Source organism: Carlito syrichta, unplaced genomic scaffold (genome assembly GCF_000164805.1).
Source record: "Carlito syrichta isolate Samal-C Ts95f unplaced genomic scaffold, Tarsius_syrichta-2.0.1 Scaffold314676, whole genome shotgun sequence".
Classification (NCBI taxonomy): Eukaryota; Metazoa; Chordata; class Mammalia; order Primates; family Tarsiidae; genus Carlito; species Carlito syrichta.
The window spans coordinates 651529-674186 of NW_007258772.1; the positions used below are offsets into that span (position 1 = coordinate 651529).

At 39.0% G+C, this 22658-nt stretch overlaps 1 protein-coding gene across 1 annotated transcript in view; it reads right to left on the reverse strand.

Moving 5' to 3' along the window:
• Positions 1-22658, reverse strand: part of LOC103274258 (delta and Notch-like epidermal growth factor-related receptor) — a 103983-nt gene that overhangs the window by 61514 nt on the left and 19811 nt on the right. The window contains exon 2 of the mRNA XM_008071720.1: positions 13096-13320. Coding sequence (XP_008069911.1) covers positions 13096-13320 — 225 coding nt within the window. The remainder of the gene's footprint in view (positions 1-13095; positions 13321-22658) is intronic.

Below are 22658 nucleotides of genomic sequence, written 5' to 3' on the forward strand. Positions count from 1 at the left end.
CCCAGGTGGGTCTCGAACCTGCGGGTTCAGGCAATCCACTTACCTCAGCCTCCCAAAGGCACGGGATTACAGGCTGAGCCACCGAGCCCGGCTAGAAAAGTTTTTTACATGTTTAATTGCTTTTATGTTACTTTCAATTGGGCTTATCCAACCAAAAAAGCAACATCTCACTAATGAATTAGACCTGGGACCTTCACTCTGATCCGTACCATCAGAAACAATTGGTTAAATTTGATTTTAACTTAACCCTACTCAGTTATTAATATGTATTCTTTTGAGGTATCTGCATGCATCACACTATCTTGGTGGGTCTCAGAGTGTGGTCCCCACACCAGCAACATCAACATCACCTGGGAACTTATTAGAAATGCAAGTTCTCAGGCCCCATTCACGGTCCACTGAATCAGATACTCTGAGGGTGAGGCCCAGAACTCTGATTTAATGAGCCCTCAAAAGTGATGCACACTCAAGTTTGAGGACCACTAAGCTATATAAATAGCAAAGTTTACAATCTCTCTCACAATTTATGACTCAAAAAAATGCAGAGTAATGGTAGGGGTTGTTTATGGCAAACACTACATATGATGTGGCTATGTATTTTTAACAGTCATGGCTTTGCCTAAGTGTGTAACTAAACCAATCACAAAATATATGGTCAGAAAATGTACCAGTCATGGACATATAAATAAACCAACAGTGAAACCTATAGTCAAGTGATTTATCAGTCATAGACAAGTGAACCAAATAAAACTACACTCATCTCAAGAGTTACCTAAAGGAAGAAAGCGATGCAAAGGAATCCCAAACTGACAGGAAATGCAGAATTTGAAAAGAAAGGCCAAAATGAGAGAAGGTAATAATGACATCGAGGAGGTACAACATTTTATAATTCCTCACTATCTGAAGAGGAGTTTCTCACATACCTAATCAGAATCAGGATAAAGTCCAAATTCAGATTAGTGAGGGCAGTTTTTCCCACATCTCTGATCCAACTTCATTGACCTGTGGGAACAACATTTTTGCTAAAAGGAATATCAGAAAATGGCCGACAATCTAAGGTGATAATTTTTACAAACCACAAATTAGGAAACATTATCTGACAAAAGTGTGCTATTTCTGATTATATATCAGAGGTGGCCTTATAGATATATAGTTTGATACCAAAATATTCATATGATGGGAAAAAACAAAAAACAAAAAAACTGATTGGGATTATTCCAGAAAATGTGAGTATATGGAGTCCACAATGCAGATTGTGATATTTTTTCTGGGTATATTTACTTTCATTCTCACATTACTGAGGGTATTCACAGGCACGATGCTAATCTGTAATCCTCTGACATTCTATCAGCCATTGCCATTCTCAAGTAAATATACTGAATTCTAAAAATTGATAAGCACCAAGGAAATTTCTCATAGTCATTCATGAGCAGTTTTGAAAATGCACACCTACCATTTGGCCCCCAACCTAAGGGCTGTGAAAGCACAAGAGATGAAGCTGACTCTTACAGTTAGGACTTCAGCTAAAGAACTTTATGGGGAAATTCAATCACCTGAGCTGTGTCTCGAGGCAGCTGGATCACAAAGAAAAATTCTAATGTAAACAAGTTGGAGCCACAACTCAATTATCTGAGTAAATCCTAAATTCTGTTCCAGTGGCTTCTGTTGAATTAATGATACCTAAAAATATAGCATTTGTTCATTTAAGAGGTCATAAAGTTGTGAAAAATCAAAAGTATGTTTTTATTTGGTGACTTAACATCCTAGGAGAATGTGTTCTACTAATCTAAAGGGGAAAATAAAACTGCTTTGAAATAAAGCTAGGAACAAGATCCAATCTACATAGAAGTATCAGGTAAAAAAAATAGAATTAGCCGGCCTCGGTGGCTCAGCCTGTAATCCCGCACCTTTGGGAGGCTGAGGTAAGTGGATTGCCTGAGCCCGCAGATTCGAGATCTGCCTGGACAGCGAGCCCTCATCTCTACAATAAATCAAAAAATCAGCCGGGCATGGTAGCGCATACCTGTAATTCCGGCTACTTGGAAGGCTGAGGCGGAAGGATTGCCGGAGCCCAGCAGGTCGAGGCCGCGGTGGCTGGGAGTGGCCACTGCACTCGCTAGATGACAGAGTGAGACTCCAATTAAAAAAAAATAAAGAAAATAAGTTGTCTCCTAGACATTCCTTATCACTTCACAGGCTCAGGGGTACCTCAGCTCTTCTTTTCTAGCAACCAAAGACCACATATTGTTTTTGTTTTTCAACTTTTTCCTCAAGTCTGTACTTACAGATGCAGAAAGAAATATATATATATATATTATGTTTAAGGTTGTGGTAGATATAAAAATAAAATGCCACAATGTAGCTCCTCCAAGCAAGAAATAGTCTATAAGCTTGACACTGTGACTTGCTCATGCCAATGGGGCATTAGCAAACATAGCAGGAGAATAAGCTTTTTAAAAGGCATGTATATGGAACTTTATCCTCTGTTACTGCTTTGGAACCCAGTAATCATGTGAAGATAGCTGGACTTTTCTGCTAGACAATGAAAGACATATGTCCAGTCATACCCATCACTTCAGCTAATTGCCAGCCATGTGAGTCAGGTCATCCAGGACCAGCCAGTCCTCAAATGAATAGGCAGCTCACCACAAAAGCATGAGTGAGCACATGGAGTAGAGAAGAGACATCCCGGCTAAGCCCTGCCCAAATTATCAACCCACAGAATCACAAACCATAAATGGTTATCTTAAGTCATAGAGTTTGGAGTGTTTTGTTACACAGCAATAACTAACTAATACTAAGGTTTGATTACCAGGGACAGTGCCTAAACTAAAGAAATAAAGCCACAGAGATAAACTTTTAAGTATAAGAGACATAGTTAAGAAAAAATAAAAGTATTTTTATAGAACAGTAGATAAAGGGGAGTCTTCACAAAAATCCTATTTCTAGGCACTCCATGCTCCTTAGTTCAGACCTACTTTCAATTGGGCTTATCCAACCAAAAAAGCAACATCTCACTAATGAATTAGACCTGGGACCTTCACTCTGATCTGTACCATCAGAAACCGTTTTTACTGCAAGAGTAAAAGTTAAATACAATATTGGAAATTTGACTTTATCATTAAGACTTTAGTCTAACCAGCTAAGGCTCTCTCTATGCAACACCTATAAAGCCAAATGGGATTTTAAATGAAGTATTGTATCATTGCATAAGGAAACACTCGGGTGAGATGAAGAAGGTCATGCCGTTCTACAAAACCAATATCTACTCTGAGTCGGCAATGTGCTGGGATGAAGAAAGAGGTTATGAATTAATCTGCTTCAGGCAAACCAAAGAGCTCTGAATCTTCATTAAAACTGAAACAATTCTGTAAAAGCACTCAGTGAATGCAGCAGCTTTCAGTGTGCTTTTAAACTGAAAATGAATGGACATGAAAGAAAACCACTAGAAGAAATACAGAGCATTGTCCCCAGGTTTTCATACAAATCCAAATCAACGAAGAATTTAACAGCACATTGAAGGTTAGAAATCCATCAAAAATAGAACATGCAAACAAATCTCCTTATTAGTTGTCTAATTGGGAATCAGGGTTCAGGCTACCATCAATTACAATATATCTCAGACATCACCTATAATGGCACATTGTTATAAGGTTTCTAGTCCTGGGGTTCTGAGGCCCAGCAAATCCTCCATTATTGACACTGATGGCAAATCAGTTCTACTGAGCGAGTCTCATAGGAAGGAGTCCTACTCAAAGTACAGGACATCAAAGCTATCTCAAAGCAGAGAACTAAAAACAACAAAAGTCAAATATGAAAAGGAAAGAAGATTTTGAGACTATGATATTATCAGAGCCAGGTAAAAAGAAACAACATCAAAGGAGCCCATGGTTGGCAATAATCAATGCAGGGAGCTTTCAGGGATTCAGGTAGCAAGAAAAGTTGCTAGTTAGCACTGGGGACCCTGGAACTGAAAAGCACTAATCAAGAGAAACTACCTAAGCTGAAGGGTACACAAGCTATCATGTGACTATGCCTGCGTTTATCATTTGAGTCATAGGAAAGAAAGTTTCTTTAATTAGGTGCATCCAGCAGACATCAGGTCAAATGAAATCATAAACTTCAGTTACAGGTACCCTTAGCATCAATTTCAAAACAGCAGATTGCTGGGTCTTCAGAGTGAAGCAAAGACAGAAGAAGAGAGCAGTTCAATTTCCCTGGAAGTCAGAGTTGTGATTCTCTATGCTGGAAGTAAGAAACCTATGTTGGTCAAGAGTCACTCATTGAACCATAGTCAAAGTCACATTTCAAGCTGGGCTTTGAGGTGTCCACTTAGGGACTCAGGAGCAGTGCTGAGACAGGGGTGTCTAGAAGCTTGTTCTTGTGATTGACCCAAGCAAAAGTAAGAGCCCAGCTTTGCGCCCAATTTGGGAGGACACACTAAGCTTCCAAGAAGTCTAGCTGATTGGTCAAGAGCAAGGGCTTTAGTGTCAGGCAAAGCTAGATTAAAATTGGTGTTAACATATCACCTCCACCTCCTGTTGTTTAGACTCTCAATGCCTCAGTTACCTTATTTTTAAATAAAAGAATAGTAATATAAAAGGGGCAGGGGCAGAGGTCAGTAAGATAAAATATCGGTTAGGTATTTGACACACAGTTTACATGTAGTAAGTTCTCATGGATGGAAGTGACTATGGGCAAAGCCAGACTGGATCAAGTCATTCCCTGAGTCAGTAGAGCTAAACTAATGTGCCTGACAAATCTCAATTTAATATGTTAATTTGAAGCAGCTATTAAGACAACTACCAACCAGGCACAGTGGCTCAAACCTGTGATCCCAGCATTTTGGGAGGCTGAGACGGGAGGATTGCTTGAGCCCAGGAGTTAAAGACTACACTAAGCAACATAGCAAGACCTCATCTTTACACAAAAATCAAAAAATTAGCCAGGCATGGTGGCACATGCATGTAGTCCCAGCTACTTGGGAAGCAGGTGGAAGGATAGCCTAAGCTCAGGAGGTTGAGGCTGTGATGAGCCGTGATTGTGCCACTGCACTCCAGCCTGGATGATGGAGTGAAATCCCAACAATAGCACCAAAAAGACAACTACCATACATAAAATCTGGTTAGTCTACTTAATGAGTACAATGTACAGTACTTGAGTATTAGAATCCTAAAACCCCTGACTCTGCCACTGTGCAATCTATGCATGTAACAAAGTTACACCAGTACCTCATCACTTGACCTCATTTACTATTTACTCTGAACTTACAGAAGTTCCAGATCCCAACCGCGTAGGTTCAAATACCAGCTTTATCTTTAACAGCTCTGTAGTCACAGGCAGAGACATGGCAACAACCATGGGTCCCACTTCATAAGGACTGTGAGGATTCAAGAAGTCAATCCAGTCAAAGAGCTTTGCCCAGTCCCTGACAACTGAAATATTTATCACTGCAATCACAAATAGTCAAGGAAAGCAGTCCATTGATCCCTTGAGAAGTTGGAGATGCACCCATTATTCAAGAATGCACACTATGGCCATGAAAATCCATCCCACCTCTAGTCCAATTCTAACTTTGAATGTCATATGAAAAGAATCAAAGTACAGATTAATAACTTCTTCAGTGGTCCCTCCCAGGAAAAGAAATGTCTGACATTTGTTGTACTACTGCTCCAACATATTTATAGACCATTTCAAGATGGGTGACCATATGTATATTGCATGTGATCTCCCCAAATCCATTACGTTTATCTCCATTTTAAAGAAGAGGAAAGTAATGCCAATGGCACAGCTATTCAGTGGCAAAGCTAGGACTTAAATTCAGCTCTTCTCAGGTCTTACCTCAGACTTCTTTTCATCATACCAAAGAAGAAATGTGGGGCAGTTCTAAATTCTAGGTTCTCAGACCTTCTCAACAGCCAAAAAACATTAGCAATTGGATTGCAGTAATTTCCAACCATAAAATAAAATAAGAGTCTATGGCCTTGTTACAGAATAGCTTTAGAGGAGTCCCCATCTGACCTCCAGGGCCATAAGCTTGACAAGAATGTTCTGAAATTATGGGCTGGCAGGGCTTCAAAAAGGCTGTCCTCAGAGATGCTCAGGTTAGTGACGTAAGTTATCACCTGCCATTTGCAACTTTCGTTCCAGGTAAGATGACGTAAAATGATTTCTGCTGTTCTCACAGACTATGCCAACTCCAGTTTTTAGTAGGTAAATCTCACACCTTTTCAACACGAGTTTAGCCAAAAATGAGTTCTAAATGACTTGAATTTTGAGGGGAAGTCAGGGAGCAATGGGAGCAGAAATCACTCATAATTAAAGGCCAGTTCATTAACACTTACATACATATGGATTAGTCATCTAAAGTGAGGTGAAAATGCAGCCTTGTGGATAGATTTTTTAACATCAGGGATCTCATAAAAATTCCATATGCTCCACCAGTAAGTGCCCTTGACTCATTGTAGTGTCCTTCCTCCCTGTGAATTAATCTCTCAGGTCACCAGCCTCAAGAAGGCAAATATCACAAATTCTACCTGAATGCCCCTGAAACTTATAATCAAACAAAATGAGGATGAAGAATGGCTGTGGCAGCGGTTTTAGAGCACGCTTAGGACAGGCACCTCAGCGCCTGGCCGTCTAGACCAGCCTGACTCAGCTCCTCATACTCTGGGCAGTGCCTGCTCACCCTCCCCCATCCCCTGGCTCCCATGGCACCACCTTTGCAGGCGACCTCCCAACTCGGTGACAGGACCTCCCACCTCAATGCAAGAACTCTACAACTTTCTCCCCAACATTTTCCCCTTTCTTGGTATACTCCCGCCCTCACTTATCTTAATAGTTTCTGTGAGTTTCTCCAGTACTCACACAACAAAAACTCCTTACTTATTTCCCTGGCTGCAGCCATGTTCTAGCTCCAAGTAACAACTATTTACTGGCACATCCATCTTGCTTGGCCTGCTATACCTAACAGCCTCCTTTAGTATATTTACCTTTTTTTTCTGAATTATCCAGTTAAAGCCTCAGGGGTCTTTTGACTTCATTGTCCCCTTTGTTTCCTACATTCAACTGACCATGAACTCTGACTATTCCACTCCTCAAATAAATGTTCAATCCATCCTTTCATTTTCACGGCACAAGTTCAAGCTCTTACTTCCACTTGCCAGAAGATCACCTTTTAGTCTGTCCTTGACTGTCATATATACCAAATAATATGAGAACAATCTGTCTGAAATACATTTCAGTTCACATATATCCACTCATGTAACATGTCCCCACATCTTCATTGTCCAAATTTCTCAGCATCTACATTCTCCTCCAAACTATTCCAGTGAGTATTTTCAGTCTTACTACCCACTATTGTATCTGATGCATCTTATCCTGCAGCAAACTGGATCTATGCTTCTCTAAAATTTTTCCTCACCCAGGACTTCCATACTGCCCTTCCCCACGTATAAGTCCAAACAGAATTTCAATACCCAACTCATTCAAAATTTGAACTATTGTTAATACAAAAATTCAATCAATTACCAACTTCAGTACTTTGAGCAATTTAAATAATTAAGTTATATCAATGCCCTTCAACCAAAGGCTGCCAGGGACACACCTGTAGTTGAACAAGTTGGGTATATTACCCATTGTGGTAAAGGAGAATGCATTCATGGGGAACCATGGAGTGTCTCAAAAAGTTAGGATTTATTATAGCATTTGAACTCTGGAATGCTAGATGCTGTCAGAAAGCAGGAGCAATTCTAAGCTTGGGTTTCACAAAAATTCGTATCTACAGAGAGGACAGCCTAGAGCAAGGTTAAAACTGTAATTGGTAAAGAAGCAACTGTCACTCAACATATTTGACACTTAGAACTGAGAGAAAAGAGGATGTTTAGTATTTTGGGGTTGCATGGTAAACTTGCTTTCACCTTAGACAAAAGTGGTCTTGTTTTGTCTCATTTTACCACAGCCTCTAAGAGATTGTGCCTAATACGGGTGTTCTTTGAGATTTTTTATGCCCTTATGTCCAACAGGAGATACTATGGCCCACCTGTAAGTAGGCTAGCTCCTAACAACCTCAAAGTCTACCTGTAATGTCAGCAGCTGTTCTTCTTTCAATTCTAAGTGTCATCACGATGTCAATGTAGAGATGTTAACTTTCTCTTAGGTAGAGATTATGAAGAGTGAGGTAAATCTCCCTTGCTACAGATGCAGCTAAACAGGACTCCATTTGGGATCCCAATGGCGAGGGTAGATATTATATTTTAGAATATAAAAAAGGAAGGGCATGATGACAGGATTAGGATCTGGGAAAAGAAGATAATATATTTTAGACAATCTACAACTCAAGAATAATGCGATATGCAGATCAGAAACCCCCTAGAGCATGTTAAACACAAGAATGTCTTCATCCTGGTGAACCAGATAAAGTTTTCTGGTTAATAAAAGATGAAAGTTGTCTACTGTACTTATCCCAGAATCTAAATGCGTTTAGGCATTCATTAGTGAGCTAAATGTCTTCATATCTTTGTAGGTGTACTTATTGCTTTATTGCTGTTCAATTGCTATGAAAATTCTAACCATTATTCTTATCTTTGATTCTGTTTTCAGCAGATACCATCAGAGTACTGCTATTACTGAGCTTAACAGAAGGAAGCAATGCCAGCTGTGCCTTTTGGGCCATAAACACCAGAAATGTAGCTCACATACAAGGCATAGATAGAAAATTTTTTTTAAATAGTATTGAAAATTCCTATAAATATAATTTCTTTTCAAGAAAACAAAACAAAAACATTTTATTGGGTAAATGTCTACACTTTCTTTATTTTATGGTCTACTGATAGCTGGATGACCTAATTGTAAGTTACAAGCCTTTGGTGGAGAAGAATCAACAGAGGAACTTAGTTGGCAACTGTCCCATGTCTAGTCTGGGACCACAACTGCAGCTGATTTGATGGCCATCTAAGACACTATTCGTGAAAATAAAAACTGATGCACATATTTTCATGTAAATGTCTTATACCTTAAATACCTTAAATAGTAATATTCAAGGCACATTTGCAATGGCAGCATTGATTCAATTCAACAAATAAATTTAGAGTAATAACTCAAGTGCACTAGGCAGAGACCAAGACCAATGAGCTCAGGCAGACCATCTCCATTCCTGACAGGGACTCCTTCCAACACTGGTCATGTACAACATTTATCTCTAGATGCCACCATTGTATTGAGAACATATGAAATACCAAGACTTCCACCCTCAAGGGCAGTGGCATTCCCCCAGAACATCTCTGCCTCATAATATCTGTAGCAGTTCAAGTTCTAACTTTCTTCAGGAAATTTCAATTTGCAATTTTTTAGAAAATAAATGCCCTATCACTTAACACTGCTACTGGAAGATAACATTTCAGTGATTACTTGGTGTAGACATTTTATTATTCAATATTAAAGTCCCATCAGAAATCCCTAGCCTGATAAGCTAAAAATGAGGTTTGAAAATAAAGCACCTGGCAAATTTGATTTGCAGTAATCAAAATGGCATTTTGTCAGATGGGAACTAATTATTAACCTGACATGATTTCAATCTGCTGCCATTTTATGAAATGAGATCTGTTTGCTCTCTATAAAGATGATCAGGCTTGCTGCTCCTTAGCTAGACACCCAGTTTCACCTATTCTCACAAAATTCTTCTATTATGCAAACGGGTGGTAAAGCAATTACATGCTCCAAAAGATTGAGATGAGAAATTTCACATTCACAAACTTGTCATGTTCACCTCTTAAAGTGTAAATTCTTGCCGGATGGTAAGATGCCTTTTTAAAAAAAATTTCATACAGTCACCTAATGGCCTGAGGAAGCACCCTCTCTAAAGGCAGTTTCCTAAATTCGATGAGAACCCTGACAGGACTCTAAGGCTCTGCCCAAAGACTGCACAATAAATAAAGGTAACACTTTCATTTACAGAAGGGAATGCACATGTCTTCAGGCTTTTCAAGGATACTTAGGGGCAACTGCTGGACCCCAGGCCATTACCAAGTTAAATGCTCCAAGTGAACGTGAATGAAGTTTTAGCAGAGAACGGAGGGAGGGGAAAGTGGAACTTAAACAGGAGCTATTTCACCCCTGCGTGATTGAGGATGCTGTTGAGATCTCCACAGATAGAAAGAAAAAATATCTTTTACCACTCCGTGCCAGGAAATGGGTTACCTGCCTCTCATTTAACACTCTCACATATAATTCTCCTCAGTTTGCCAACAGAGGAGGAAACAATCTTGGGAATGCCCTATAAATTTCCTGTGGTCTTAAGTCAATAAGCAGGGCTCTCAGAGATTAGTTTTTTCTGTCACTTTTGGTTGCCTCTGCTAGAGTGGAAAGAGAAACATAAGAAAGCATATTTTCTATAAATATTTATCCTCCTCACATATGTTGAAAAACCCTACATAGTATTATTATTAAGAAGCCACATTTATCTTTAAATTACAACATTTTATTTTAAGTTTTAGAAATAAATCAACTAAATATAAGAGAAAGTTGATTATGGTTATGAAAGGAAGTCAGAGGATGAGGGAAGGGGAAAACTAAGTTGTTCTCCTGTCTTATAATATGTGGTTCTTCTTTGTGGGGCTTCACTGAAGGAAACAGAAGCCTCGGGAGATAGGTAATGAAGTACTGAGGAAGTTCCTGACAGAAAGATTTTGCTGCAGATTGCTGCTGAGGGGAAATCTCCCACATGTTATGACATCCAGAGAGCAGAGCATGCTTTGTGAGTCAGTGCATGAATAAGACTTTGTTCTCCCCAGCACAATTGCAGCTTGTTTAGTTTACAAACACAAGTTGTCTTAGCAATCAATCCGTATTCCCAGCAGGTAAGGGCCCAGCCCCGCGCTCTCTCCTGCAGCTGCACACCCAGCTCACGGCAAGTGAGCACTCATCCACTAAGAAAAAGACTGGGCCATCGGGGAGCAGTTATTCCCATCTCCACCATGGTTCTGACAGGGGAGGATGGATGTAAAGTGAGAAAAATATCCTCATGTTGTACACAAAATTGAAGAAACTTTAACTCAAGGTTTACGAGGAACCCCAAAATGTTACCAGAATAGTCTATTCTGGCTAGGCCATGGTTCTCAGATAGTTGCTCAAATGCTAGCCTAGATGTCGCTATGAAGGTATTTTTTAAGATGAGGCTAACATTTAAATCAGTAGACTTTGAATAAAGCAATTACCCGCCATAATGTGGGTGGGCCTCATCCAATCAGTTGAGGACCTTACCAGCAAAGACTGAGGTTTCCCGAAGAAGAAAAAATTCATCTCAAAAAACATAACACAGAAATCCTACCCAAGTTGCAGCCTGCCAGCTTCCCCTACCGATTTTGGACTTGCCAGTCCACATAATTGCATGAGCCAGTTACTTAAAATAAATGTCTCTCTTCTCTCTGCCACCCACCCTGCTCCCCCCAGCCCATTTCTAGGGAGAATTCTGACTACTAACACTGTTACCAAGCAGATTAAACACCCTCATTTCCTCTGTATTTCAGAACAGAAAGGAAAGAGGTACTTGGCAAAATACCAATTGCTTAGAAAATCAGAGAATTAAGAGTCTATGTGAAAAAAGACTTTTCAACACCCTTCAAATGCCAAGTTGCATTTCCCACTAGCACCTTTAATGAATTTGTGAATATGGAAAGCTCTGGGTCAGGTACTGGGGCAGCAGAACCAGGAGCATCTACATTGGAATCTGGGCTCTGCCCCTTTCTGTGTGTGTGGCCACAAACACACAACTGAAACTGTAGCAGCAACTCAACCCCTGGCTTAAATGTGGCACTGAAAGGACCAGAGACGTGAAGCACCCAGCTCAGAACCCAGAAAGATTCATGCTCACTAAATGGCAGCTTAGGGTGACTGCTGCTGGTACCAAGTTATTAATAAAACACACTTCCTCCCAGCCCTAAGAGGAAAAGAGACATATACAAGGATTAATTAATACAATGTTTTAAAGAACACAAAGGTAATATTTGGGTGACTGTTGGAATACAGAGGAAGGGAAGCAGAGTCAGCCCCAGAAGCAGAGGTTTTCCAGCTGAGGTGGGGTGACAGGGAGCAGGCATTCCAAGAATAGGGCACTGCACAAGCAAACCCAGGGTCAGACAGAACCAGGTACTGGCCAGCCACGCTAACTGGCCAGGGACATGTGTGGGGACTCATTGTGCTGGGAAGTATTCTAAAGGGCAAGCTCATGCAGGGACAAAGACTTGGGCGGAATAGAAATGAGAGAAAAGAAAGAGTTGCCCCATGCATTCTTTTCAGATTGCACTAGCAGCTTGTGCAGACACACACTTTGACCAGTGGCTACTCGGACTTCTAGGCATTAAAAACTTCCATAATTATTAACTTAGATAATGGCTTTCTCCTCTAAAAGTACAATCCCATGGGCATGGGGTGAGAGATGGGAAAGAATAGTGGGGAGGAATCTAAAATCCTCTAATAAAATATCTTTTGTTAATAAGCTTTCACAAAAAAAAAAAAACCTTCCATAATTAAAAAGCTGTACAAATGGAGAAAGTATTTGGAAAACAAACAATGAAACTTTTGAATGCTTACACAGGGAGCCAGAGGTGTACCATACTGTGCACTGAGTAAGAATTTTAACAGATGGCACAATTCTGAATGTACTGCATGGTGCTTTTCATGCACATTAAAATGAAAATGCATATTTTGTTAACTTAAGCACACAGTAGTAAGAGAGATGCAATACAGTAAAAGCTCTGCAATGACTTATAGTAAATCGCTAAAAAAAAATTTAGCCTGTTATAAGATTAAGCCTGTTTTGAATTTTCTTAATCTTGCTTACTTGTATTTTCTAATTTTTCTACAAACATGTGAATGACTCATGAAAAGAGAAAAAGGTATTTTTTTTAAAACCCTGCCAAGCATATGGCTAAAAGAGAAAATGTGTCATAAACTATAAACAAAGGGAATTCACTTCTATTGACAAGTACGCCACATTCTGTGGGCTGACTTTGGCTTAGATGCAAAAGAAAAACTAACAGTCTTTTGAGATTGGGGAGGGGTGGGGGAAGAGCTTCATAATTTAACAGCAGCACGAACCTGGGTCACAGAGGCATTTGTAGCTGGTGCCCACACTGCGGCACGTGCCATGGGCACAAGGGCTGAGAGCACAGAAGTCCACAAGCTGGGTGCAGGCCAACCCCGTGAAGCCCGGGCTGCAGCTGCAGGTGAAGCGCACCCCGTCTGCGTAGCAGGTGCCGTTGTTCTGGCATGGCGAAGAGGCGCACGGGTCCACCTTTTCTTCACAAGCAGATCCAAAGTATCCTGGGAGAAAATGCACGGGAGCTTACAAAACTGAAAACACATTTGCACAAAATAACTAATCAACTGAGTCTGCAGATCTTAACGTCCCTTCACTGTGTATTGATTAACCAATTAATTTGTTCCCAGTTTCCAGACAGATCACAACCCAACAAGGTAGGGAGAGTGTTTTTCTTAGTTTTGGTTATAAACTAGGTTAAATACTAAGCCCTGTAACTCCATTTTTGTTGAAATATAAGATATATGACTGTTTAGGCATACATGCATATGTGTACATGAATTATTTACATGTACACATGTGTATGTGTCTATGTATACTCTAGAAAAATACCAAAAATAAATTAATGTTAATTACCTAAAGGAAGGTGGGATTTGGGTCAGCAGAGGGCTTTCCTCTCTTAATTTGTGTATGTTCCAGGGGAACATATTGCTTACTTTGCATTCATAGATAAGAAATAATCCTGAATTTTAAAAATTAAAACCACATCAAATAGTAAACAATAAACTCTTTACCATTCTTATCCCTTTGCCCCTCATTCCCTTCTCTACGAGTAGCCACAATAAACAGCTTCTGGAATAAATACTTTTTAAAAAGTTAGTTATTGCAACAAACAAAAGCAGTCTACCCATGCACGGGGAAAAGGAGCTAAGCTCTGACACGTGCTATGACATGGAGAACCCTCAAGAAGATTATGCTAAATGAAAGAAGCCACATACAAAAGATTGCATATTATATAAGTCCATTTATAAGAAATGTGCAGGGAAAGCAAATCCAGGGATATAGCAAGTAGGTAAGTGGTTGCCTGAGGCTGAACTGGGAAGAGAGATTAACTGCAAACGAGCATGAGGGGGTCTGTTGGGGTTGGTGGAAACGCTGCAAATGTACTAAAAAGCATTGAATTACACGATTAAAATAAATGGATTTATGATATACTAATTGTACACTTAAACAAATAAACTTTCTGTTATATAAAATTGTGTAAGGCTGTTAAAATGTTTCATTTTAACTGAGGCTATTGTGTAGGTCACTTATTTTGTTTTCTGTGTGTATGACTCAGTATTTCTTAAGTTAAAAAATTACACATATATACTTGCAGGTCTATATGTTTATATGTACATGTAGGCATCTAAATTTAACAAACCCTTGGATAAAACTATACTTATTTTAATACTTTAAGAACAGTTTGAAAATTAAAGACTATTCAAGTTTTAGAAATAGAAGTTAAATAATTTTACTCATATATAGTTTATATTCTACTAATCTATTTCACTTCTCTTATCCACATTTAAGTTTATATTTACCCATCTTCATACAGAACTCCTAGCAATATTGACAATTGGGGTTTTATTGTTAAGGGCATAGAGAATACATAAAACAAAAATAACTCCCAAATTTAATTATCTGAAGTAGCACTTATAAATCGGCATAATCAACTTGGTATTCTCTGTACAATACAGAAGTAGAAAATTCCTCTTCCAAAAAATCGAATGCTATTCAACATTTTACAAAGTTCTTTGTAGCTTTTAAATTTTACTAAAAATGTACCAGACAATCAGTATTAATAACACTTGAATTCTCCAAAGAGTGTTTTGGCAGCCTGGATGTAGAATATAATTTTATCCTGCATAAGATATATTCCACTTTACTCTGATTGAATAGCAAATACTTAAAATATGACAGTATTATATATTATCACTATTTAACATGTCATTTTCAAAAACAGAATTTAACATCTCAAATCTCTTAATTTTAGAACAAAATTAATTATTTTATCTGTCAGAGACTGCCTCACAGCCATTAAACATATAAAAGCTCCATTTAATTTGCTCATTGAGTGTGATACTAAAAGTAATCAAAATATTTTCTTTTTCTTAATCTGAAGGACAAAGTTTGGGCAAAAAATTAATCAAGTCAGCCTGTAGCTTACATTCAGTTACATAGAGGCCCATGATTTTATCTTATGACTTAAAAAAGTAGGGGTGTGAAGAGGATTCTAGGTTAATTTGTGAACCCACTGATTTCTTTACAAGTAATCCACAATAAATTCTACACCCAAAACTGGGAGCTAGATGACCCAAAGCAGTAGCTCAAAGTAAATAAGAAAATTCTAAATTTTAATGCTCAAAAACAGAAATTAAATTCAGGAGGACATTTTTATTCTTTTTTTTCTTCCAGCAGAACTGAACTAGTGACCACAGAAAGAAACAGGAGTCTTTTAGTTGAGAACACACAGAAGAGAAATGATCATAGGAAGTGGGTACTTGGAAACCCTCTGAGATTAAGATGGGTGAGCACCTGATTGAAAGAATATCTGGGGGGGGGTCAAAGACAGAAAAATTCAAGAAAAAGAACCTTATAGCTAAGTTAGGAACACAAAAATAAAAAGTACTTAAAACTACTAGAACCTCACTAGAAGAGTTGAATATTAAACATGAATCTCAATGAAGCCTGTTTTAAAGTTTCCACATCAGATTAGCAATGCCATGGACCAAAGTGTGTCCCCCCAAAATTCACATCTTTTTAAAAAATCAACCTTTTCAGGTTGAATAAAATTTATGTTTTGAAACCCCAATTCCTACTATCTCAGAATATGATCTTTAGAGACAGGGCCTTTAAAGAGGTGGTTTAAGTGAAAATGAGTTCATTAGGGTGGGCAGGACCCTAATGCAATCTGACCATTGTCTTTATAAACAGAGATTAGGACACACAAAGAGACACCAGGGATGACTGTCCCAAAGGAAAGACCACGTGAAGTGGTAGCAAGAGGGTGGCCATCTGAAAGTCAGGAGAGATACCTCAGAAGAAACCAACCCTGCCAACACTTGATCCTGAACTTCCATTCTCTAGAAGAGTGAGAAATATATTTCTGTTGTTTAAGCCACACAGTCTGTGGTGTTTTGTTATGGCAGCTCACGCAGGACTAATACAAACAAGGAGCATAAAGCAACAGAGAAGCGATATTTGGGATTCTTGTGTCTGCATCCTGCATTTACCACCCACAGCAAACTGTGATCATGGCATGTCCTGATTTCTTGCATCTTCTACCACCTCCACGTAGAACACATAGCTGAAATTATTTCTTTTATCAAGCTATTGAGCATTCTAAAAGGATATGTATCAAAATTTTCAAGACAGTTCCTAGTCCAAGACTGAATGAATGAATAAGTGAATGGAATAAAAATGGTAATCACAGCAACAGCCAATATCCACTGCAGCCTGATATGCATCCAGTGGTTTTAAGCCTTGACATGAATTACATCATTAAGCCCTACTGTAATAGCAGGATGTAAGAACTACTAGTAGCCCTACAGACAGAAAATTAGCAACACAAAAATATGAAGCAGACTGTTCAAGTCCACAGGGCTAGTAGATGGAAGAGCGGGAAGACCAAGGCCAAGCTCTTATTAGTCTTCTACTCTGCACAGAAGAGAAGTGAATCCCGGACCAGTTAAGAAGATATCACGACACATAAGGACACCCAGGACCTATGTTTCTGTCCTGTCTGTGTCTTGGTGTGAGAAGAATTAGGATACTTGTTGATGAAGTCAAAATAAAGGAAAAAAGAATTATAGAAAGGCAATTCCTCTAGCTTTATGTCAATATACTCAATTATAAACATTAATATATATAGTCCACATAGAATAGTTCAAGTAGAAAGGAAAATGGGTAAAAAGGAGACATTTATAAAGAGTCATGACTTTGGAGATAGACACTATTTCAATAAGGCCAAAAGGAGTGTGGAAAGTGAACAGAAATGAGGGCACTGATCAGAGGCTAGATCATGAATGGTCTTGTATATTATACTAAGGAGTTTATATTTTATTCAGCGGCTACTGGATATCATCTGTTTGCATTTTTTATATCCCTAATTAAAGGCAATGTGGAAAATGAATCAGAAGGTTAAAACTGGAAGCAGAAAACCAGGTGTTTACTATAGTAATTGAGGTTGTGAGGGCCAAGTTATAGCAACAGAGATAACAAATGTGGGTCAGGCTCAGTGGATCAGCCTGTATTCCCAGCACTTTGGGAGGCTGAAGTGAGTGGGTTGTCTGAGCCCACGGGTTCAAGACCAGTCTAGGCAACTTGACGAGACCTGGTCTCTACAACTAAAAATCAAAAAATTAGCCAGGAGTGGTAGTGCATGCCTGTAGTTCTGGCTACTTGGAAGGCTGAGGTGGATGGATTGTTGAAGCCCAGCAGGTCGACCCTGGAGTGGCTGTGAGTGTGCCAACTCCAGCCTGGGCAACAGAGTGAGACTCCAATTCAAAAAAAAAAAAAGAAAGTGAGACAGATTACAGAATGATTTTTTAGGTAACACTGTCAATTCAGAGACCACTTGGATTGCAGAAGAATGAAAGGGAAAACAGAGCCCAGAAACATAACATAAGAAGAGTAAAAACCTCAAATGCCAGCAGTCTTCAAGTAGAAAAGATTTATACAGAAAGCAAACCAAGTGTACTATAATAGGGAGTGGCAGAGATTGTGACAAACTGAAGAGAGCATGGCCCTTCTAAAGGGGATGGCTGCCACCCACCTGCAGCCAATGTGAAATGTGGAGCTGACTACCAAATCTCCTAAATTTTCAAGAAAAGTTTGAAATCCAGATTCTTGCTTGAACTTTGTCTATTTTAAAGTGTTAATAAATCACTTCTCTAGCAAATAAACCATGTCTGTGGGCCCTGTGTATGTGGTTTCCTTGTGTGATTTCATGTTAAAGATCAAGGAGCACAGGCTTTGGAGCCAAAGAGAATTGGGTTCAGATACCATTTCTGCCCACTAAACTGTAGGACTTTGGGCTAGTACCTAATCACTCTGGACTTCAACTTCTACATTCATGGAACAGAGCTATCAATGCCTACAACTTATGCTTTTCATGAAGTATAAACGCAAAAATGTTGCCAAGTATTTGGCACAGTGACACTTTAGTAGTAAGTGTTCAATAAGAAGAAGCTATATTTATAATGTGATTCCCAGGTCTCCAGATTGGTGGATAATATGGATGGTGTTACAAAATGCAATGGAAAATACAGGAGGAGGTTTTGAGCTCAGCTGTGTGCACAGTGAGTTAAAATGCTTTAACAGTTGTTCAGAAGACAGTTAAATATACAGAACTAGTGCTCAGGAGAGAGGTATAAATGAAAGGACATGGATCAGGAGTCAGATGCATATGGGTGGGAACTGAATTCATAGAGATACATGCTACCGAACTCTGAACAATACTTGTAAGCACAAGGACAAAGAGGAATCTGAAACAATGCCTCATCGAGAGACACCCCCCCACCCCCGCCGCTTCTGGAGCTCTCTGTGAATCTCTCCCTCCCCTCTCCCTCTCCCTAGAGAGGCAGACAGAAGATGGATGAATGGATGGATACCTAAGTTTCAAGAAATATATGAGGGAAACAAGGAGAGAAAGGTGTCTCTGAAAGCAAGAAAGAATGTCAAAAAGTGTTATTGAACCTCCTGTAAGTCATATGAACAAGCCTACCTAACCTTCTGAAAGACAAGAGACCACAGGGAGAAAAGCCAGCCAGTCAGCCCACCTGAGGCCCTCTCAGACCAGTTAGCCACCATTAACCTGGCTAGTGACCATGAGCCTGCCCAAATTGCCAACCCACAAGGATCACGAGCTGAATAATTTCTTTCCTCTTCCACTGCCTCCACCATGGCTGAAATCGTTTCCTTTATCAAGTTATTGTGCATTCTGAAAAGATATGTACCCAAATTCCTAGAACAGTTGCCAGTCCAAGACTCAATGAATGAATAAGTGTCATTTTTATCACTAAGCTTTGGGACAGTTTATTATGTAGCAAAAACTAACTGATGCAATGTAATAGGAGAAACAGAATTGTATCTAAATGAAAATGTAGGCCAAAGGAGATTTTCTTTTGTTTTGCTTTAAGGAAAAGTCTTAAAAGAGTAATTGATCATATACTAAAGAAAAATTTTACTAAAGAGTTGACTGAAAAATATGTGTTGACTTGGCATCTTCCTAATGAGACATGAAAGACCTTTACCATAAAAACTACAAAACACTGCTCAAAGAAATCAAAGATGGAACAAACAAATGGAAAAATATTCCATTCTCATGGACTGGAATAATCAACATTGTCAAGATGTCCATCCTACACAAGGTAATCTACAGATTTAACGCAATACCCATTAAATTGCCAGCACCATTATTCTCAGACCTGGAAATGACAATACAGGAATTCATATGAAAACATAAACAACCATGAATTACCAAAACAATACTCAGGAAAAAAAAAAAACAAAGCAGGAGGTATCACACTCCCAGACTTTAAACTCTATTATAAAGCTACAATAATAAAAACAGTCTGGTATTGGTACAAGAACAGGCATCTAGACCAATGGAACAGGATAGAGATTCCAGAAGCAAAACATCAATTTCTCAACCAATTCATCTTCAACAAAGCCTCTATCATCAACTGCTGGGGAGAGGAGAACCTATTCAGTAAATAGTGCTGGGAAAACTGGCTGACCACATACAGAAGACCCCTACCTATCCCCATACACAAAAGTCAACTCTAAATGGATCAAAGACCTAAATGTAAAACCTCAAACTATAAGAACCTTAGAAAATGCAGGAGACACTCTATGGAAATTGGAACTGGCAACCAATTCATGATCAAAACCCTAAGCGCCCATGCCATAAGAGATAAGATGGACAAGTGGGACTTCATCAAACTGACAAGCTTCTGCAAAGCCAAAGAAATCATCAAGAGAGTGGGGAGACAACCCACAGACTGGGAAAAAATAGTTGCCAACTGTATGTCTGACAAAGGTCTAACATCTAGGATCTATGAGGAACTAAAGTGTGCCAAAAAGAAAAACACAAACAGCCCCATTACAAAGTGGGCAAAAGATATGAATAGACACTTCTCAAAAGAAGATATACAAGAAGCCAACAGATACATGAAAAAATGCTCAGCCTCACTAGTCACAAAGAAATACAAATTAAAACTACACTGAAATGCCACCTAACTCCAGTCAGGATGGCTATCATCAATAACTCAAAAAACAACAGATGCTGGAGAGGATGCGGCAAAAAGGAAACAATTCTACACTGTTGATGGGAGTGTAAACTAGTACAGCCTCTGTGGAAAACAGTGTGGCAATTCCTAAAAGACCTAAAAATCGACCTTCCATATGACCCCGCAATCCCCCTACTGGGAATATACCCAGAGGAACTCAAGTCACTCTATTAAAAAGATACCTGCACACATATGTTTATCGCAGCATTGTTCACAGTAGCAAGTTTGAGACCAGCCTACACAATATAGCAAGACCTTGTCTCTACAAAAAAATTAAAAATTAGCTGGACATGGTGGAATGCACCTGTAGTCGCAGCTACTTGGGAGGCTGAGGCAGAAGGATCTCCTGAGCCCAAGAGGTCGAGTCTGTAGTGAACTGTGATCATGCCACTGCACTCCAGCCTGGGTAACAGAGTGAGATCCCAACCCAAAAGTAAAAAAAATTATTTTTTCTTACCAACTCAAGAAAATATACATACAGGATGAGAATGCAACTGATACTTTATATTTTCAGAGTACGCTAGCACACCTCAGTATATAGTGGTGAGAGAATACGCCTTCAGCATATTATCCAGTCTAAAAAAAATAATGGAATATAAAATATTATTCTGTTATAAAAGATAACAAAGCAAAAAACTAAAATCTAGGTACTTCTAAACACATTTTATGGAGATGAATGTGAGGTAGCAATTATGAGATAATTTTTCTGGCTCTCAAGATTATTAATATCTGTTAGGAAGTTTACAAATGTAAATGCTAAGTCAATTTGAAAATGCTATTGCTTTGACTAGAAAATTCTCTATTTCCTTCTATCAACTAAGCAATTGTTATCTTCTTATTCATATGGCATCCTTTTGCAAATGACTCACATCTTCTTCAGTGGCCTCCTAAGTGACCTTCCTAAGAGAAATAGGAATGTACTTTTATAGTACAAAGAATGCAAGTCAGAGAACCAAAATTTGAATTTCCTTACTGGCTGTGCAACCTTGATCAAGGTACTTAATCATTTTTTGCTTTAATTTCTTACCTACAAAGCAGTATTAACTCCTACTATGTAGGGTTAAATAAGATGGCACATGGTGCTCAATAAACATTGAATTCCTTTAAGCAGTGGTTCTGGGAAAACTTCAAGTTGCCTATATACTCAGAATTTGTGGTTAGGGAAACTGAAATAAAACTGACCCTTGTCAGTATATCTGTAAAATACAATCAATTTTCACAATTGCATGGATCCCTTAGGGTCATGTCCCTGGATGTGACTTACAGGAGCTTTCTGGGATTGGAAGGTGTTCACACATTGCTCTTTAAACATACACCACCCAGTGATGCTGCAAACAGAGGTGGGGCCCTTTAGCTGACAGTCATGGGAAGACATGGCAGACAAGAACATCCCTGAGAACATCTCTGTATAGCTTGAAAGGACAGTCTGTTGAAACTGTGTGTTAATGGCAAACTCGGGTGTGGATACATTCCAAGTGTTTTAACTAAATTAACTCATTCCAAGTGTTTTAACTAAACTATCTCACATAAACCCTATGAGATAAGGACTATTAGTTCCCCATTTTCAGATGGGAAAATAGGTTTTGAAAGGTCAAGTCATTTGCCCAAAGTTACACAGTTAGTAAATGGCAGAGTTGAAATTTGAACCCAGGCAGTCTGAGTCTCAGGCCCAAGCTCCTAACCAGTACTCTCTGCTGTAACTTTCAATATCCGGGGTATAGCAGAAGGGTCAAGAGTGGAAAGATGGGTGCTCCAAGGCCTGTCAGACCTCTGTCATGCACTGGCTGCATGTAGTAGAAACTACTTTTCCTAATATCCATCCTTCCTGCTTCCCATTATCATAAACTTCTGATCACATAGCTACACAGAATGATGACTACATTTACCAGCCTCTTCGGCAGCTAGGTGTAGACCTATGACAACATTCTGGATAATAGGATATAAGTGGAAATGTCCTGAAATAGCTTCTGAGAAACTTTTTAAACCAAGAGTTGGCATTCACCCTTTGCTTTTTTATCACTTTATCCCTTCACCCACCTTGCTATCTGGACCACAGATATGATAGCTGAGCTTTTCCTAAGTTTGGTGGAAAACATTAACCCATAAGTAATATACCCAGTGAACCCTGGGAAGAATAAATTTAAAAAAAAAAACAACACACACACACACACACACAAGAATGTCACAGTTGAACTACTGAAAACCAAAAATTAAGAGAATGTATAAAAGAAACCAGGAAAAAAGTACACAGTGCATACATTGAACAATAAAGATAAATGACTTGTTAC